The 21,145-nt window shown below is 35.5% G+C and overlaps 1 protein-coding gene across 4 annotated transcripts in view; it reads left to right on the forward strand.

Moving 5' to 3' along the window:
• Window positions 1-21,145, forward strand: part of ACBD6 (acyl-CoA binding domain containing 6) — a 144,424-nt gene that overhangs the window by 35,860 nt on the left and 87,419 nt on the right. For all 4 annotated transcript variants that reach the window (XM_036273546.1, XM_036273547.1, XM_036273550.1 and 1 more), the window contains one exon: window positions 14,226-14,308. In XM_036273546.1, coding sequence (XP_036129439.1) covers window positions 14,226-14,308 — 83 coding nt within the window. The remainder of the gene's footprint in view (window positions 1-14,225; window positions 14,309-21,145) is intronic.

Genomic DNA, 21,145 nt, shown 5'->3' on the forward strand with positions numbered 1-21,145 from the left:
ACGTTATGTAGCCTAATTATAATCTCAGGGTCAGACCTATCCTGGGAGGTAGCAGACCAATAAATCAGTGTTACACCTGATATGCCCCCTAGGAGTGTTTACCAGTTACTTTAGCCAACTTATATATGAGTAGCTTAAACTACAAGTAATTAGATTGGTTCCGGAGTAAAGGGTCCCTGTAAAGTGAATAGCAAATTTCTTGGTGTTGGGAGTTGTTGCCTCCTTTATGCTGATTCTTTTTCCAAGTTATCACTGAGAGTTTCTGTGTATGTGTTTCAGGTTTCACTTTTCAGTCATAAAAGCTAAGTGATCTTGATTATAACTACTAGGAAATAAAAATAAATCACTTAGAAGCAGCAAGTTTTCTGTACCATTAGAAAGTATTTCTTAAGTTTTGTGAATCTTAAGCTTTTTGGCATAGGCAAACTACTAATAACGATACATTTTAATGAAGATTTGTCATAATTGTTTTAAATAATAAAACGAAGTATTTTATTTAAAATCTAAATACACCCAATAATACATCCTTAATTTTTTTCTCCAACAAGTCAAGAAAACCACAAGTGTTGGGAAAGGGCCAGGCTCTTGTTGAACGAGCATTATAATCAAACTGTGAAACCACTTACAGAGCACGTGCTAGCTCGCCAGTGACCACCAGAAGCCTATGAACTTAAAGAATTTAGAATATTTAAAGTACTGTCTATATTAATCCAAATCAGGTGGTAGCGCTATCGTCTTAGATAAAATGATACTAAGGATAATTAGTTTGATGTACTTGATATTTTTCTGACAGTAAGAAATATGATGATGTCACATCTTTGAAATATTTGAAAATGGTTAACTGTAAAGACAATGGTTTAAACTGTGTATTGATCATTGTTTTTCTTTTATTATTTATTTTTATTATGTTAATTTATTTTCTTTCTAAATGTTTTCAATGTTCTTCCCAATCATGAGATTCTGTAATTCAGTAGATGTTAAGGTAACAAACAAAATATTAAATTTCTGTAATTTGCATTGTATCACTATGCTATAGCTACTGAGTTACAAAGGAAGATTTAATATGTTCATTTGTTTGTTTATTTACTTATTTTTCATTCACTCAATTTGCCTGGCATTAGTGCTAGGTTTGGGGATACAAAAGTAAATAATCCTTTTTCTCAGAGATTAAAATCCAATGAAAGAGAAAGAAACATTTAAACTGGTCATTTTGGTGGAGCATGAAGAATACCAATGACACTGTGAACAAGGGCTGTGGAATCACAGGAGTGACTATCTGCTTGCTGACTGGTGGAAAGCCACGAGGTGACGTTTAAGCTGGTCTCGCAGTTTGAGGAGGTGCAGTAGTGGAAGAGGAGGATGGAGCAGCATTTCGTGTAGAGGCAGCAGATGCAAGGGAATAGAAGTGTAAGAGAGTTTGGCATAGTTAGAAAATGCAGAGAAGCTTGATGTGTATCAGGCATTGGTTGGGAAAATATGGATAGGTGGATAGGGTTAGATTGTTATTTTAGCAGCATTATAAAGTTCTGTCTAGAGTGAAGAGAAACAACCCTTTACAGTTCTTTTAAAGGAAAAACATTATTTTGCTTTTAAATTGTATGATTCACTCATATATTCAAAAATATTTAAATGCCCACTACTTGGCAGACCTTATATTATTACTTGGGAATTATTAATGTAATGATTTAAACTTAAATGTAGGAAGTTTAGATATTGATCTAGAAAAATTCATATATAGAAGAGCTAGGTTTTGTGACTTTATATGAAAGAATAAAGGGGATAAATGGTGATGGAAGGAGACTTGACTTGGATTGGTGAACACACAACACAATATACAGATGATGTATTATAGAATTGTACATCTGAAACTGATATAGTTTTATAAACCAGTGTCACCCCAATAAATTCAGTAAAGAAAAGAAAATGTATACACACACACACACACACACAAGAAGTAGAAGAGTGTGACTGTATCTTTAGTGCTTAAATTTTTAATGGTAGATTGTTATAGGAAAGTTACAGAGTGATATGTAGATCTAATATCCTTAAAGAAAAACTGTTAAGATTTTTATGGAATTCTGAATGTGATATGTTAATATACACTTTCATAATAACAGTTGTAAATAGAAATGCATTCTTAAGTAATCATAAAATATGTGAAATGTTCATTTTTTCCTCCATTGATTTTAGTATGCTTATACTTCACTTACCAAGATATAGAAATAGAAAAAATTCTGTCAAGAATGTTTTCTCTTTTACACTTGTAATTTCTACTGTGTTACTTTTGTTTTACCAAGGTCTGAAGGATTCTCTTTCATAACCTTTGGTATTCAGTATAGTCAGTGTATCGGCTCAGCTCTATTGTAAGGTAGACCTTGCTTGTTAGATTCTACCATAACTCATGTTAGCCGAGGTGCAATGTCTGAAGGAGCTACTGTCATTCGTCTGTAAGGGAAAGAGCAGCAAATTCAGGGAAAAGGAAAGCCCACGTAGGTAAAGATAGTTTGGAGTGGTTGGCAGTTCAGGGTACTAGTTTTACCTCGTGTGTTGAGTATTGACTATACTAGACAAAATTATTTCAGATTAGTGGTTTGGTTTTTTGTTTGTTTGTTTTTTAGGATTCCATAACTCTTGGAAATTATTTGATATAGCCTAAAAGTATTCTTCTAACAGTCTTGGAAGTGATAAAATACACCCAGATTAGGCTGTTCATTAATAATGCCTTAATGGATATTATGTGTTTCCCTTTGGAATTTTGATGTTTTGGTCGACGTAATTTAAAAATCACTATCTTATACTATAATGCATATCATTTATATTTAATCACATAGTCTATGAAACTTTCTTTTAACTCTCAAAATATTATCGGTGCTTTGAAAATAAATGACTCAAAATTATTAATTGTTATAGAGGTTACAACCTCATTGCTAGAGACTGCTTCCAAATCACATGTATAGTACATATTTTTGTAGAAATATGGTCATAAGTAGTCCCAGGAAATCCCTCTTGAATATGCTGTATTTACATTTCAATTTTATATTGTTGGTTTGCTGCTTTAAAATTGAATATAATTAGAATAAATAACACGCTAATAGTTTCATTTTACATTCTGAGTCAAAACTTACTAAATTTAACCTTTTCCCCCAAAGTAACATCTTAAGAGAAAATGTGCAGTTTACTGGGTTTAAATGTTTTCTTGAGATCATGTGTGTTTGATTTTTTCATTTGTAAAATTTAAAAGTATTTTATAATAAAACAAGATGCATAACAGTCTTTTCCTTGTACAAGCATCAGTTATTTAATAGAATCCTGAGTAAGAGGAATTTATGAATTAAATAACTAATTGACTTAACAATTTTTCTCTTCCCTATGGAACTTGAGGATCTTGGCATTGCACATATATTACCAGATGGGGTGCCAGAGCCCTCTCACTGTGTACATTATAGTTAAACTAAAATGAATGTGTGAAATCCCCAGTCCCTAGTAAACAGATCTTTATATTGGGAGTAGAACAGTGACCAAGGACCCATCTTCTCATATGCCTGTCATCATCAGGATATTCATTAGCTGTTCACCTGCTGTGAGTCCTAGCTATTATGAGCTGAGTCTCCTTACCTAAGAGTGAACATTTCAGTCTCTGGCTTGATGAACTGCTGTTTCCTCACATCCAAAGATACCCTTACTGAACTGTGCAGAAATAATTGAGGGGGGGGGATTTTAGGAAATAGAATGGTAAATTATAGAAAATAACAAAAAGCACTTAATTATTGACCATGGTTTCAAAATCAGAACATTTAAGATGGACTGGGCCAAATTACTAAAATATTAGATATTTCTCTTGAATAACTGGACTATCTTAAGTATTCTGGTATACTACCGGATTGCCTGATAAGCTTGTCACTTTCAGTATCTTAATGTTATGAATAAATTTAGAGTTTATAATATGAATTATTTTTAGTGTTTTTTACCACTGAGATCCTGAAAAATATTATTACTTTTGTTAGAACATTCGAAACTATGTGTTTAAAATTTTGGTATATTCTAAGTGTGAGTGTTTTACGTTTGGAGAGGAACAGTTTAATACTGTAACATTTGTTTCTCTTTATAATAAAGTTCAACAGGAAAATGACAGTTAGTTTTATACTAAACTTCTTAGGAACCATTAACCCAAATATAAGTGTTTAATTCTTACTTTCAACTCCTCTGTAACCTGTAACTCTTGTCACCAACATTGTAAATCCGGACTTGTCTCTAACTTTACATGGCGTCAGTGGCCTCCTATCTGACACACCTCCTCATCATTCCTCAAGTACAGCGGATCTTATGTCACTTCCTGAAATGCCTTCTTTACTGTTTCTACCTGGTTTTTTAGACCTAATCAATTCCTCTTCATTCCATGAAGCCCTCATTCCACACTAATTCCCCTTTTCTATAAATCTACCACATTTATTATTTCTAGTGTGCATTTTAATAGTTGATATTATTTATCTTATATTGTTTCTCTCTTTTTTTAAAATCCTCACTTGAGGATATTTTCCCATTTATTTTCAGATAGAGTGTGGGAGGGAGAGATAAAGAGAGAGAGAGAGAAACACTGATGCAAGAGAGACACATCAGTTGGTTGCCTCCCATACAACCCCGACCAGGGACAAACCGCAACTGAGGTATGTGCCCCTGACCAGAATGGAACCCGTGACTCATTGGTCTACAGGCCAATGCTCTAACTGCTGAGACAAACCGGCCAGGGCTCTTATATCGTTTCTTATCTATTTTATGCAGTAACATCCTAAACCCCTGGTAATATTATGTCTTTATAGCAGGTACCTTGATTAATATACCTTCAGTGATAAACTCAGTGTTTAAGAGAGTAAGTGCTTAAAAGTACTTACTGTGTTGAATTGAGTTGAACTGAAAAAAGTTAAGGATATTTGTTAACATCAATTATGCCTCCTAATGTTGGCACCCATGCTCTCTAAATGTGGTTCTAACAATTGTGTACATTATTCATTGTCTTTGAAAATATTCCAGTTGCTGAATCATACTTAGTCACTGACAGGCTATCTTGAGCCATGCTGTAGGAGAGAGATATTAAGCCAGCATGTATATTATCAACATTGATAAGAAGTTAATGTTTATAGTGTAGGAGATTTTGATGGAATAATACATGTAGTGTTTGTGTATGTGTGTCTTTACATTTTATTATATGAAAATTCTCTTCTGTTTCTTTCATCAATTTTTGCCTCCCTCCAAAGAAGCCACTCATCTGATTCATCTTAGCCTCTCCCTCTTCTTAAGTGACTATAATTTTTCTCTGATTATAATTTTTCTCTGACTACTGATTGTAAGTTTTCTTAGCACTGATCTGATTATTGAGGTCTTTCGAGCAATAATCAACTGATAGACAAAGGCAGATCTAATTTTTTTCTAGTCTAGCGGGCCAGTGAACTAGTAACCTCTGATCTCTCACTGAGACAAGGTGAGATGGAATAAGAGACCTTTCTTTTCTTAGGACTCTGCAAGTGAATGCTAAGAAAAGGTAGGTCTCTCTTGAACAGAGATTGGGGACAATTCAGCCTACTAGAATGGTTTAGGACTGACAGAGTAGCAGGTTTCAACATGTAAAGGACCTGCATGTGGCGGTGTGACTCCTTCTCTACATGCTATTCTCACAATAAAGTAAGCTAGAGAAAAGAAAATGTTTTGAGAAAATCATAAGATAAAATACATTTACAGTATTTATTGAAAGAAAGCTGCATATAAGCAGACCTATGCTGTTCAAACTGTGTTCAAGAGTCAACTTTTTATCAAACACACTAATTTTGTTGGTGGGATTATTTCAATCAAATTTTGAGCTTTGAGTCGAGAAGTGTAATTTGCTATAGGTCAATGATAGGCTTCTCCATTCTATATCCAAGTGGCTTGTCTGTACATCTGATTGATAGAATTTAGGTCATGAGCCTGCATGTTTTAGCTGCAAGGGAATCTGAGAAATGAGGTTTTGAGGATTCTCTTTTGGAAAGTTAGGATGCACAATATGGAAAGCTATTAAAGTGTTGAGATAGTGTTTCAAAGACTTGATAAACCACAAATAAGATATCCACTAGACTTGTCTTCCTTTATCAATCGCTACCTCTCTTTCATGAAATCACCTATTAAGATAGTTGGTTGAATGGAGGCAAATGTAATGGAAAAGGGTATGGAATGGAAATACACCTAGTTTAGCAACATTAATCTATTCATTTGGGTATTCCCATTCATGTATTTCATAAAAAATTATTCAGGGTTATTGGAATTCTGGGATGATAACAGTGGTTGTAGTACAGTTTTTGATTATTCCCAAATGCTTCCTTAACAGAATAACCAGGATAGCATAACCCACGCCTCTTAGACAATATCTGTAACAAAACTAGTTGACCAAAGAAAATGACAAACCATGAACAGTTTTAAGATTTGTGTAGCTTTGGCATCTCCATAGGAGAGAACAAGAGGAGTCTGACTGACCTAGAACGGCAGAATCCTAAAATTGCCAGCAGGTGAACTTTTAAGGGGTTTTTGTGAATTTCAATTCATGTCTGAGTATAAGGGGTTCTTGGTAAGGTTCTCTGGACCTATCTGAGCTGTACAGCTTCCAGAATTAACTAGCCAAAGCTTCCTTCAGTAAAAAGCCTCACACAGAGGAATCTGCTGGGAATTTTATCAAAACCAAGTAGGAAAAGGCTAATAAAAACAAGTGGAGAGAGTACTGATAAAAGTGGCAGTGAGGACCAGAGCCAAGCAATTTGAAAGTATCCCAGAGGCCAGATTTTCAAATACTTCATGAAAACAACAGAAAAGGGAGGTATAGACCCCCAAATCTCTCCTGATCCATGTTTCTATCTTAAAAATTTAAGAACATTAATGTCATGTAAAGATGAGCAACAGAAAGGATTGTGGTTGAAGCCTATACAAAGTTACTATAATTCAGGATTGTATTTTTTTTTCTTACTATATTCAGAATCTGTGTTAATGGTGAAAATAGTGAAAGTGTGCTAATATTTTTAAACTTCTGTATAACTTCAGATACCTAATTGTTTGTTCATGGTTTGTTTATCCAGTGGGTCTTAATGTTTTTCTTACATATGTGATCATTTGGATATATTGCTTATAATATTATAAATATAGTAGCTGTATGTTGTATTTGCTTAAAATACAGTTCCTTCACAAAGAAGCTGGGCCTGTGTACAAGTGGTAATCTTTTGTACCTTATTTTTAAAATACCCAAGAACCAAGTTTTAAAGTACCCCAAAACCAAGATAATTGACAGCAATGAGAATTTTAAGAAGATAAAATTAATGCATTTATTCTTAAATTTCGTCATAGAGTGGTGAAAGAGCAACGTACTGGTTTTTGTTTTGTACAGAGTAATGAAATTTACGGGTGGATTACAAAGGTGCCATAGGAGTTCTGTTCGCCACATCTGGGAAGATTATCGCACATATTTTAGTGATACAGATTAAACTAAAAAAAAAAAAATGGGTGGGAGGTTTAGTTTTTTTACCTTTTAAAATTATCATCACTTTTTAAGTTACTATATGTAGTATATATGCAAAAAAATAGGAAATGTTGAAATTTGAAGGTTTGAATAAAATGTCTACTTTTACATATTATTTCTTCTTTTATCTAAAAATAATTTTCCAGCCCTGGCCGGTTTGGCTCAGCGGTTGGAGCGTCGGCCTGCGGTACAGAGAGACCCGGGTTCGGTTCCCGCTAGGGGTACGTACCTCGGTTGCAGTTTGTTCCCGGCCCTGGTTGGTCGTGCGGGTGGCAGCCACTCGATGTGTCCCTTCACGTCGATGTTTCTCTCTCTCTCTCCCTCCCTCCTGCTCTATCTGAACAAAAAATGGAAAAATGTCCTCAGGTGAGGATAAAAAAAATAAAAATTAAAATTAAAAAAAAATAAAAATAATTTTCCAATAGTAATTTAAATATTTATGTAATATTTCTAGATAAATGATATTCTTATTAAATGTCCATTATTAAGGTTTTAGGAAATGATTGTTTTGTAAACTCTGCTGTACATTTATAATTTTAAGAGAAACTAAGGTTGTCATGCCGGTGTGGCTCAGTGGTTGAGTGTTGACCCATGCACCAGAGGTCACCAGTTTGATTCCTGGTCAGGGCACATGCCCAAGTTGTGGGCCTGATCCCCAGTGAGGGGCATGCAGGAGGCAGCCAGTCATTGTTCTCTCTCATCGGTGTTTCTATTGCTCTCTCCCTTTCTCTTCCTTTCTCTCTAAAAATTAATAAAGGAAAAAAAAATTAAAGAAATTGTGGTTAAAAACCATAGGTTTATGGAGTTGACCATTTTTGAGAAATTTTATAAGTATTATTACTGTTATAAATAGCAACCAACAATATTTTCATGGTAAAGCTTTTCTTTAATGCTCTTGATGACAGGTAATAATTGAGGTGAGATTAATATACTTTTCTATGTGCAGACAACTTCATATTTCAGGGAAAAACTATAATAAATATTTTTAAAGGATTATTAGAAAAATGTTCTTTTAAAAGTGCTTAAAACGCCCTGGCCAGTTTGGTGTAGTGGTTAGAGCGTCAGCCCACAGACCAAAGAGTCATGGGTTCAATTTCCAGTCAAGGCCACTTACTTGGGTTGCAGGTTTGATCCCTGGTCAGGGTGATGCGGGAGGCAACCAGTCCATGTGTCTCTTCACATTGATGTGTCTCTTTCTCTCTCTCTCTCTCCCTCACTCCCTTCCTCTCTCTCTAAAAGATCAGTGGGAAAAAAATCCCCGGGTGAGGATTAACAAAAATAAATAAGTAAGTATAAATAAATAAAAGTGTTTAGCACTGTAGTATTAGTTTATTTAATTGATTAACTTATATATAATTTATCATAATAAATCAGCCTCAAAAAAGTTTAGTATATGTTTATTTTAATTTTAAAGTTTCCTTTTGAGTTAATGAGGTACTTAATATTTTTAATGTACACCTAAGAAACAGAACAAAATTTTATTTCAGAATGTTGCAAATATGTAATAATGGTTCCTAAAGAAGCTTGGAGAGGTAGCATAACTTAATAAAAAGAGCACAGGCTTTAGAAATCAGAAGATCTCAATTCTGGCACTTACTGTGTGGCACTGATCCTTCACTGCCCTGTGTGCAGCTTTACATTCTGCAAAATGGAAATATATTTTTTCAAATGTAAGACAGGCAGTTACTCAGTTTTTAACATTAAAAAAACTGAATTTGTCCTAAAATTGATGGTGTATTTTATTTAATTGGATATATTTTTCTTTCTTAACATTACATAAAGTAATGGTGTTCTTTATAATTTGATGTCTTAATTAAATGAAATGCAATAAACTGCCAACTTTACAGAACTGCTTTGAAGTTGGAACTGGAAAATGTATGTAGAGTGTGAAGCATATGGAAGACACTCATTAGTCTTAGTTTGCTTTTCTTTTTTTCTTAATGACAGTTATTATGTTAAACTTTTTGTTTGGTTTTGGGGTTTGTTGTTTTATCAGGAGAATATTAGATAAAGACTCATGATTCAGTATTGTCAGTTTCCACCTCAAAACATCTTCTATCTATCTTGCTGAGACACTTTCACTTTGGAGAAATGGCAATATTTTGGAAAAATCACTAATATTATATTAGGTAACACTTATCTAGTGTCCCCTTTGTGCTGAGCACCATTCTGTTTGATATATATATTTAAAATACTTTAAACCCTCAGATGAGATAGCCACTATTCCTGATTTTACATATGAGGAATCTGAAGCAGAGAGATTGATTTACCCACAGTTGTACAGCTAGACCTATAAACAAATTAAGCAAACAAACCAATAGAACAGAAGCCAAAAAGGTTGCACGTGTTAGCAAGAAACCCCCTCCTTGCATACATTAGTCTGATAACATTTGGAATAGTTATTTTTCAGATGGAAAAGAAAATTTCACAAGGTTTTAAGTCTTGACCCTGCAACTGACTAATGTGGAATCTGAATCCAAATGGTAAAGATTCAGCCAACAACTTATCCTTTCCCCTCTGAGTGAAGGAGCATTTCAGTGTCTCAAATAATATAGTCTGAGGCAATGTAAGAATTGGCAAATTTTATCCTATTGGCTGCCAAACTGGAGTCTCTTTCTTTAACTGCTGATGCAACATAAAAATAACTTAATGGATTTTGAGTAGAGAGAAATGGAATAAACTTCTTAAGCCTCTATGAGAAACATTTCATTGGAGTGGAAATCTAGAGGCTAGAGTAGCCAAAGTTTACCCCTTCTTGTAGATGAAGTGGATGGAGACGAAAACTAATGCATCTTTGGCAGCTTTATTCTGAATTCAATCTGATAATGGCAGATTATTTTTGAAATATTATTTCTGCTTAAGATATAATCTTCCCCTTTTCCCCCACCCCCCAGAAAAAAAAAGTTGTCAGCAGCATTCTAACATGTTTGCTTCAGAAAGAGAAATTAATCCCAGGAAGAAGAAATATATTTAGAATACACTATAATCAAATTATGGAGTCATATTTTAATTACAACTGTATTATGCTTTATGTACAAATATATTCATTGTATCTTTGTGAGTGGAGAAGTGAAAATAACCTAAATAGACACTGTCAGATAATGGTTTAGTAAATTATAGTACATTACTGCATGGATTGTTAACCTGGTTTTTAAATGCATGTTTATGGGACTTCTTCTTCTGGGGGTGGAGTAATAGGGACTAGACACAGTAGATGAAACAATAATTTTCAGGCCTGGCACTGAAAGTAGTATAAAACTAGGAGAGAAGGGAAACAAAGGAGCTCTACAATTGCCTCAACTTATTGCCTGGAAACAATTTCCAGGCTACAGTGAAGGGAGGATGGATCCAAAAGAGTCTGGTTGTCTTGCTGATTTGAGCTAGAAAATGCAGGGCTGAATACTAGAGAGGATGTTCCTGCAGATGGAGAGAGAGTTCCAGAGATCTGCAGAAGGGTCCCTTTGATGGAATACTAATCTGTGTGTGTGTGTGAAAGGAAACTAATAGGCTGGGAAAAGAAATAAAAGAAAGCAGTAAGCCAAACAATTCTTGGAGCTGACATAGGACTGAGAATATTTCATTTCCTACTAGTCAGAGTGGAAAGAAAATGTAATATATGGAACACATGTTAGAGGCCTCAAAAGGATTTCACCTCAGTCGTGAGGCTAAATTAAGCTCTAGATTAAATGCTGTTCTGTCCCTGCCTCAACAAGGCTTCAAAGTGAGCCTTGAAAGGATCAAATTGATTCCACATAACTGAATTCATGCCAAAACAAAGTCTGACATAATTTAAAGGAACTCAACAAAATCAGCAAACAAGAGTGTAAAATTTACAATGTCCAGCTTACAGTAAAAGTCTTTCAAGCATTCAAGGACAGCAGCAGAAAAGTATGGCCCATAACCAAGAGAAAAACCTGTCAATGAAAGCAGAAATGATAGAGATGAAAACAGCTATTATAAATATATTCTCAAAAGTAGAGGAAAACATGAACATAATGGAGAGAGAAATGAAAGATACAAAAAGACCTAAATGCAACTTCTAGACAAGAAAGAAAATAATCTTTGATATGAAAAAGACACTGGGTAGGATTAACAGCAGATTAGACATTGCATAAGAAAAGATTAGTGAACTTGAAGATGTCTCAAGTGTTACTAATAAAAATCAAACACAGAGCATAAAATGACTGAGTAAAAAATGAACAGAGCCCCAATGAACTATGGGAAAATATCAAGCAATATAGCATATTGGAGGCCCAGAAATAAGAGAAAAGCAAGAGAGATAAGAAAGAAAAATTTAATAAATGATAGCTGATATTTTAAGCATTTGATGAAAATTATAAACCAAAAATTTTCATCCTTTGCAGCATTGATATTTGGGGCAGGATAATTATTTGTTGTGGAAGGCTGAACTGTGTATTCTAGGATGTTTAGTAGCAACTCCACTCTCTACTTACTAGAAGCCAATAGGACTATCCACGTGCAACAACCAAAATTGCCCCAGACATTGCTAGATATTCTTGGGGGAATAGAAGGAGCAAAAAATCTTCCCTAGTTGAGAATCACTGCCATAAATCCATAGATCCCAGAAGCTTAATGAACCCCAAGCAGAAGAAACACCAAGATACATCATAATCAAATTGGTGAAAACCAGTGGAAAAAATTCTTAAAAGCATCCAGATTAAAAAAAAGAGAGAGAAGAACAAAGGTGAGAACTACAGCATACTAATTTTCAGAAGTCTGAAGTCAGTAGGGACAATATTGAAAGAAAAAAACTATCGAGGCATAATTCTATCGCATTTAAGATAACTTTAAAAATGAAGGTGAAATTTACTCACCGTGATAATGGGCATTTATGAGAAAGCCACAAATAACATTACATTCAATGGTGAAAGACTGAAAGCTTTCCCCTTAAGATCAGGAATAAGACAAGGATGCCTGCTTTTACCACTGCTACTCAACATTGTACGTAATTCTACAAGCAATTAGACAAGTAAAAGAAATAAATAGCATTCATATTGGAAAGTAAGAAGTGAAACTAGCTTTCTTGTTAGATAACGTGATCCTACTTATAGAAAATCGAAAGACACCCCCCCCCCCCCAAACTACTTGGGTTAATAATACATGAATTTGGCAAATGTGCAAGATACGAGAGCAACATGCCAAAATCATTTGTGTTTTTATTTATTTATTTTTTTTTATTTTTTTATCCTCACCCGAGGATATTTTTCCATTTTTTGTACAGATAGAGTGGGAGGGAGAGAGAGGAAGGGAGAGCGAGAGAGAAACATCGACATGAAGGGACACATCGAGTGGCTGCCACCCGCACGACCAACCAGGGCCGGGGACAAACTGCAACCGAAGTACGTGCCCTTAGCGGGAACCGAACCCGGGTCTCTCCGGACCGCAGGCTGACGCTTTAACCGCTGAGCCAAACTGGCCAGGGCTCATTTGTGTTTTTATACACCAGCAATGAACACCCCAAAATGGAAACAACAAACAAATTTCATTTATAATAACATCCAAAAGAACAAAATACCCAGGAATATTAACCAAAGAGGTGAAAAGTTTTACACTGAAGACTATAAATTAATGCTGAAACAACTTAAAGAAGATCTAAATAAGTGGAAAGACATCCCATGTTCATAGATTGGCAGATTTTATATTAAGATGGTAGTACTACCCGAAGTGACCTACAGACTCGATGCAATCTGTATCAGAATTTTAAAAGCCATTTTGCAGAAGTGAAAAAGCCAGTCCTCAGATTCAGATGGATTTGCAGAGGGCCCCAAAAAGTCCAAACCATATTGAAAAAGAACAAAATTGGAAGATTCACACTTACAGTTCCAAAACTTACTATAAAACTGCAGTAATTATATATAACATTGTGGTACTGGCATAAGGATAGACCGGTAGAATAGAATTGAATCTAAAAATAAGCCCTCACTTGTACGGCCAACAGATTTTCGGTAAGGGTGTCGACACTCAGTATTGCAGGAGACGTGGCTTTTGCACAGGTTGCAGTGCAAGCCTTTCAGACAGCGTTAGCATCCAGGCCCCCTGCTTCCACATTACACGTTTTGGAAGAATCTTATTTCCAAATTTAATCTTCATCTTGTGCTTTTTAAGACTAACAAGGGGCAGGGCCTATTAAATACTTGATTTTGGAAAATGTTTCTGTAACAGTTTGGTTCTTTTTTATTTTAGATCTCCCCCCACCCTGACTCCCCACCCTTCTACCTTCTGGCCACCAAAAATAATTTTTTTTTATGGTTGAATTTTAAGGTTTACTACAGTTTATTTTATTTGGGGGGGACTTTAATTTTGTTAATGTAGATACGATTTTCCTGATCACCTTTATTTCATATTTTGTTTTCATTTTTCCACATGGAATATCCATATTTTCTACAGTGAACATAACTAGCATCTTATAATCAGCTAGGGGAATGACTTTTATTTAGGTGACCCCAGAGGCAGTAGTGGAATGGCCTTAGCTTGCTGGTGGGTACTCATGCCACGGCCAGATGGCCTGGGAGTCTGCTTGCCCTTCTGATACCATCTTGAAACTGACTAGTGCCTTGGAGAAGTGGTGGACAGTCACACTTCTGGTATTCCTTAACGAAGTAGTATTTTGTAACTGGTTTAAATACACACTGCTTTAATCCATGTGTCTTTTTTCTTCCTTTTTCCCCCACAGTCACCAGAGAAGAAAGGAAAAGAAGCACCCACTGGTTTTGGTGGCCCAGTTATTAGTTCTCTGTATCATGAAGAAATCATCAGGTAATTTTCTCTTCTGGTCTTTGATAATAGGGATATTTCCCTATCTATCTATCTATCTATCTACTTAATGTATATATATTGTGTGTATGTGTGTGTGTGTGTGTGTGTGTGTATCTATATATTTTTAATCCTGAAAACGTCCATTTGTGAAGAACTTTTTCTTAACCTGAAACTGATTTGATGGTATCTCTACTAGGATAACAAATGGCAGGAAAGAATTTCTAACGTATATAATCTTTAAAATCATTAAGTGTCTGAATCAGTGCCAGATGATAACCCTTTTTGCCGTGTAAGTTGTTGGTAGGGCAAGATTTTGTGTCTCAGAAAATCTAAAGCTATGAATTTTTGTTTTTGTTTTCCTCAAAATACCATTCCTTTTTTTTTTTTTTAAGATTTTAATTTTTATCGTTTATTTACTCTAGCTACAAATTAAAGATCACTTTGGATTATAAAACAATGGTGCATTAAGGAAAACACTGTGGAGGTGCCTCAAAAAATTAAGCAGAGAATTACCATGTGACCCAGCAATTCTAATTCTAGTTCTATATCCAAAGCGGAATCTGATGCTCATAGCAGCACTATTCATAATAGGCAAGCGGTAGAAGCCACCCAAGTGTCCATTGACAGATGGATAAATAAAATATGGTATATATGACGGAGAAAAGGAAGGAAGGAAATTCTGAAGCATAGCTAGAACATGGATGAGACTTCAGGATTATGCTAAGTGAAATGAGCCAGTTACGAAAAGATAAATACTATATGATTCCACTGATAGTAGGTATCAAGAGTAGTCATATTTATGCCTGGCCAGTGTGGCTCAGTGGTTGAGTTTCTACCCATGCACCAAGAGGTCACCAGTTCAAGTCCTGGTCAGGGTACATGCCCAGGTTGTGGGCCAAATCCCCCGGGAGGTGGAGGGGCACGCAGGAGGTGGCCAGATGATATTCTTTCTCTTTGATGTTTCTATCTCTGCCTCTCCCTTCCTCTCTCTAAAATCAATAAAGAAAAATAATTTTAAAAAAAAGAGTAGTCACATTTACAGAAACAGGAAGTAGAATGGTGGTTGTCAAGAGCTGAAGGGAAGGGGAGATGAGAAGTTGTTATTCACTGGGCACAGTTTCCGTTTTGCAAGACGAAAAGGTTTTGGATATGGTTGCACAATGTGAATTTACTTAGCACTAACTGAACTGTACACATAGAAATGGTTAAGATGATAAATTGTATGATTTTTGCCACAATTTAAAAAATGTTAAAGGTCATTTTGTATTATTTAATAAATGTCTTAAATTTTGTATGTTATGTATAAAATATCGTGGATAATCTTTTTCTTTCAGCACTGCTTGTGTAAATCAGGAAAAGGATTCTGTTCTGCTTGAAAGTCATGTGACATATTCCTCTAAGTTACAAATACAATAAATACGAAATGGGAATCTCTGATGTTTTTACTCTTTTTGAGTTATCTAAACTTTACTTTTCTTCCTCATTAACGTGATGTAAATGAACTCTAATTTTCAAGTGGAAAATTGGAATTACCTCAAATAATTGAAGACAAATATCTATCTTCATAGAGTAAGAAAGAAATGTACCAAAAATTTATGGTTCACTCTTGCAGAAGGATTTGCTGACATCATCCACCACCTAAAGAAATGGTGATGAACTCCCAGGTAGCATCCTGCGAGGGAAGTTACTGATCCACTATGAATCAAAAACTTGAAATGCTCATAGTTTCCAGTTAACGATTAGTCAGTTAATACTAGAGGTCCTCTCTTGAATCTATTTGCATAGCAAGCTCACTGTTTTTTTTTTGTTTTGTTTTTTTACTTAGATTAAATGTTTATTTGGGTTGGGATAGGAAAGGCTGATGGGGAATTAAGGGGAATAAAGGTACCCTTGAGGCTGCTACTGGCCTGGAGTACATCTGCTGCCCTGTTCCCTTTTAGGGTCCCTGAGAACTCGAGAGGAGCCCATACAGTTTTGAGGAAGCAGAGTTTAAAAAACATTTTCAAAATTTACTCCCCTTCCCCCTTAACCCTTATATATTCAGAAAGTGTTTTGGGGGTTATTAATTTGTATATTCCATCTTTGGAGTCTACTAGAACCCTAATCCTACCAATCAAAGTTTTATTAAATGTTCAAGTCATTTTCATACATGATAGGAGGGGAGGTTAGTCATTCCTTCTCTGTTTGCCCATAGTCCTTCGTTCACACTTTTCTTACAGCATTTATTATGTTATACCACAATGAATTATAATTTTAAAAAAACAACAATATCCTTCCACTGAACTTAGGTTTTGGAGATCAAGGAGCATATTTTATTCCTTTCTGATTTCTTTCTATCTGAGAAAGTTCCCAGAAGTTAGTAGGTATCTGGTGAAAGTGCCCAGAGCTTGGGAGGTCTCCCCGGCTGCTTCCCTGAGGAACTGATGGTTCAGTGCTTGTTGCTCACATAACCTTGGCCTCGTGGCCTCGCAAAGCAGAGAGTGCTGGTTTGGCTTTCCTGTGATCTGCCCATCCACCTCTTCCTCTAAGCACTTAAGAAAATGTATAGGCTATTTTACTTTCCTAGTTAGATAAATACATTGAGATAGTTTCTTGACTTTGCTTTTTAAAAATCACCATATGTACTTTCTAATAATATCAATCACTTATCTATAAGTAATAATGATCCCTGTTTTGTGTGCCAATTTCTTTAAGGGCTCCCAGACTGTAGTATTTTTCAAAATGACATGTTGAATACAGTTTCTTTTGGAATGTCCAGTGACCAGAATGATTCCAGTACCTCTGCGGAAAGCAAATCACACGTGCTCCCGTTGAAGAGACAGTAGATATCTGGGTAACTGGCGTGTTCCTAAGATAGAGCTAAGCTACATTGGAAGAGTTATCCTACCTGCTTATCCTCCATCCAATTCCTAAAAAAGTGACTCTTAGATTTAAATCAGTATTTAGAATTTGATCATAAGAAACATGAGAAAATAGTATCACTTATTTTTATAAAGCGGATATTTTAATTCAACTTAACACATTTATTATGAATCTGAGACAAAACATTGTGGATATTTGTGCTTCTCAGCTTCTTCACCTTTTAATAGTATGTTCTCTACTTTTTTTACGTCTACTTGTATGTTTAATAAACATTATTGGTTAATGGAATGAAATACGAACCTCTGCTACGGCCAAACTGGTTAGTCTTGGCCTTATTTCATTAAGTCACTAAATGTTAGTCTTCTCATGATATGATCTAAGTCTTTGTATTCCGAAACATATTGTTAATATATGAAACAGTAAAAAACATGAATATGAAAGCCACTGAACGCCTTTTAACTATTACAAACAGTAATTTTATTACTGCTATAGCAGATCAGAAATTACAGCAACTGCTAATTTTCTTATGTTAGAGAATCCATTTTATAATTGAACAGAGTTCTGGCATAACAAACTAGATCATGGTGAAAATTATTCCGTACTGAAATGTTGGGTTACTCCAGTGAAGGACCACATCTAGTCCTTATCATTTAAGTATAAGACTGCAGTTGCAGCATTGAAAATGGGCTTTTTGTTGACTTTCGTGTAATCAAATATTGATTGGATTTTGTAAAATATAGTAGCTGGTGTTTTCTTTTTCCAAGAGAAAGTGCTGCTTTAACTGAAGTTAATTGCTGTTTCTTGGCTGAATTAGTTTAGCCAAGGTGAAAGTGATAGGTTCTAGAAACAGAAAATGCTTGACTTGAATGAAAGGACAAGTTTTCCTCTACAGAACCATTGTTTTTAAAAAAAAATTACAAATGTATTTCGAAGGTCTGTTTTGGATACTTTAATATGTAAACTTCTGTCTTTTTTTCAAATTTTTAAAGACCAGGAAAACCAGCTTCTATAAACCAATTTCAGAAGGCCTAGGCTCCATTGTTGTGGCAGGTTTCCCAATGGCTGTGCACGGTAGCTGATACGTTCAGGGCCCATTTTAGTTTCATTGTAACTTTTTGAGCCATGGGCACCTGGAGCCAAGTCTGAGCTTGCTCTCTACCTGTTTTGGTTCTGACCTTTATTTCCACTGTGTTACCGAAAGTGACAATATAATGCCATCGGTACAGAGCTCTGTGTTACTGTTCCGGACACCAGTTTCTCCTTCTGAAGCTAGTTACTTGTTCTGTAGTATAATAGAGGCGATACAGTGTGAGGCTAATGAAGTATAAAAAATTAGGTAGCCAAACTGCCCACATTCAAATGTTGGTTCTACCACTTTGTAGCTCTGTGGCATGGGGGTAACCGCTGTGCATTTCTCCTGTGGTACTGATGTGGACTATAGGAATACATGCTCGCAGCCGTCCTAGCACAGTATCTGGCACAAAATAACTGACTGTGTCACTGCCAGCTTTAAGAGTCTTGGTCTCCAGAGTCCCCACAGTTAAGACCCAGGACAGAGGGCTTATATTAGGAGCTAAAAATCATGTCAGTGTGATCATAGAATATGGTACAGGTTGTTTGCTTTTACAGAAGAAATTGGAAACAAGAGGGAGCCAATGCTAGATCTGAGTTTGGAACTATAAAGCAACAGAGTAAGAAACCTGTAACTCACAGTCAGTTGCTCTAGTCTTGAGATCTGTTGTGTTTCATTTATACTGCAGACTTGCAGAAAACGCTCTGGTTAATAAGCATGGGGCTTTGCAAAGAGTCAGATGATTCTGTACTCCATATACTGACTTAACAAGAAAACACTTGGGCGACTTGTATATGTAGCAGGTTTTGTCTAGAACTTGGCACATAAATTGAGAATTAGAACAAGAATTAAAAATACAATAAATGAAGCATGTAAATATCCATCTCACCCTGCAGTAATATTTGATCTTCCCTGTTATATTTTGTAGTTTGATGCTATGTAATCTATCAGACTTTTATTAATCCCACTTACACAGGCAGCCATCTGGACCTTCTCTAAGCAAGACCAGAGCAGTATACAGCTAAGATGATTGATGGGCTCTGGAATTGATTAGTTGTTCTGTGAGACAAATGAACTGTTTTGGCAGAAAATACCAGAGGTCACTGCTGTGGTCAGACACAAAAGCCTGTAGAATTTTAAAGAGATGCTTTGCATCATTGACTTATAAAGTTAAAATTTTTAAACAAGAATGGATTTTGAAAATATTTTAGAAATATCTTTTTATTGGCTGCTCTTTAGTTCTGATTATAAAATGGAGGGTATACCTATTAAAAACTAGAATGAATGTGATTATTTTATACTTTAATTTTGTATTATTTGGTAAAAATATGAACTGCAATGAAAGTAGTATGAGAGCCTGTCATACAGATATTATACTCTAAAATTCTTCTGGAAGAGGTATGATTGGAGAAAAGGCTACAATAAATACTGTTTTATTGTAAGTGACTTATAAAATGAAATAGTATACAATTTATGTAGTTATTTATACAGAGCCTCATTGTTAGATAGCTGTCTGTTTTATTGGTATTTTTTTCTTCTGTTTTTAATGAATTTATGTAAGACTTTGAGGCTTCAATGGTATGTTTTTTTAAAAAATTGTATATTTGGATTTCTATGCTTTCTATAGGTTAAGTCATTCTGGGATGCCACTGTTCCATTAACACCACTGCCCTTAACATCCAAAAGATTATCCTACTTCCTTTCATCTGTTTGGCTGGTAATAGTGAAATCCTTCCCTATTTCACTGTGTTGCTCATGATCAACATTGTGTTAACTCTTTGGTGATAGGTGATAAATTGGATGACATATGTCTTGTTACATTCTGGTTATTCTTTGAGGACTACACAAGTGTGGATAGGCAAGTGGGAAACTCCCCCTTGAGAATCTGACTGCTCAGAATGAACTTGAGTTATGGATTTATTCAGCCTGTAAAACCTCAGCTGGCATAAATAATTGAGAAAGCAAAGGTTTGTCTGTGGTGCATACCTCAGGGACTCAGTGGCTCCCTTCCTCCTCTCTACCTCCCTTTCTTATGAAAATGATCCCAGTTGCACTCCTAGATAATAACACACCAAGCAATTAAAAGCCATGGGTGGCTGGAGAGAGGAGAAAAGGTTTAGTTAATGAGCTTTTCCTCTTCCAGTGCCCATGAGAGCCTCAGGAATGACAAGGCGATTAAAGCGAAGAGATAATTATAGATTATGTGAAAATGGGTCCCTTGAGACAAGTGGGTCTTGACATAAACAGTAACTGTTGTAAGAGTCTCCTGGCTCTCATATTCACCCTTTTCTTACGAGCTTTATTTAGCTCCTGTGTCCTCAGTGTCCTGATGCCAACCAAGCATATAGGCAAATCCACCTGTTTGCAGATCAACAGCCTTTTCTGAACAAGAGGGTCACTCATCAACTGAAGCCAATTCATCATCTTCTCTTCTTCTCTCCTTCCTTTTTTCTTCCCCCTCTCTCTTTTCTCTACTTTGTTCTCTCTTTTATGTCTACCCTTTCTTCTAATTTTTGTCTTCTCCTTCTGTATGTAGTACCTGTGAAATGCTAGGCACTTAGACTTGTTTACAAAGTTGAGTGTGTATATGTGTGTGTGCACATTTATAGATGTGTATACTTATGGGTATGTCATTTCTAGGTCTCTGTGTCATGTTGTTCTACTCTCTCCCTCATCCCCTAACTTACCAGAAATTCTGTTTCTTCAGGTTCCACAATAATCCACATTCATCTACTTTTTATTATTGCCACTACCATACCCTTTGCATTATCATCGCTACTCTTTAACAACCATTGTCTCTTGGTCAGGACACTACAGAACAGTTTGAGAACTGGATTTCTTACTTCCTGTGCTGTCTCTTCCCCGGATTTATAACTCAGATCTCATCATATCACTCTCCTGCT

This window comes from Molossus molossus, unplaced genomic scaffold (assembly GCF_014108415.1).
Source record: "Molossus molossus isolate mMolMol1 unplaced genomic scaffold, mMolMol1.p scaffold_m16_p_20, whole genome shotgun sequence".
In the NCBI taxonomy this organism is placed as follows: domain Eukaryota; kingdom Metazoa; phylum Chordata; class Mammalia; order Chiroptera; family Molossidae; genus Molossus; species Molossus molossus.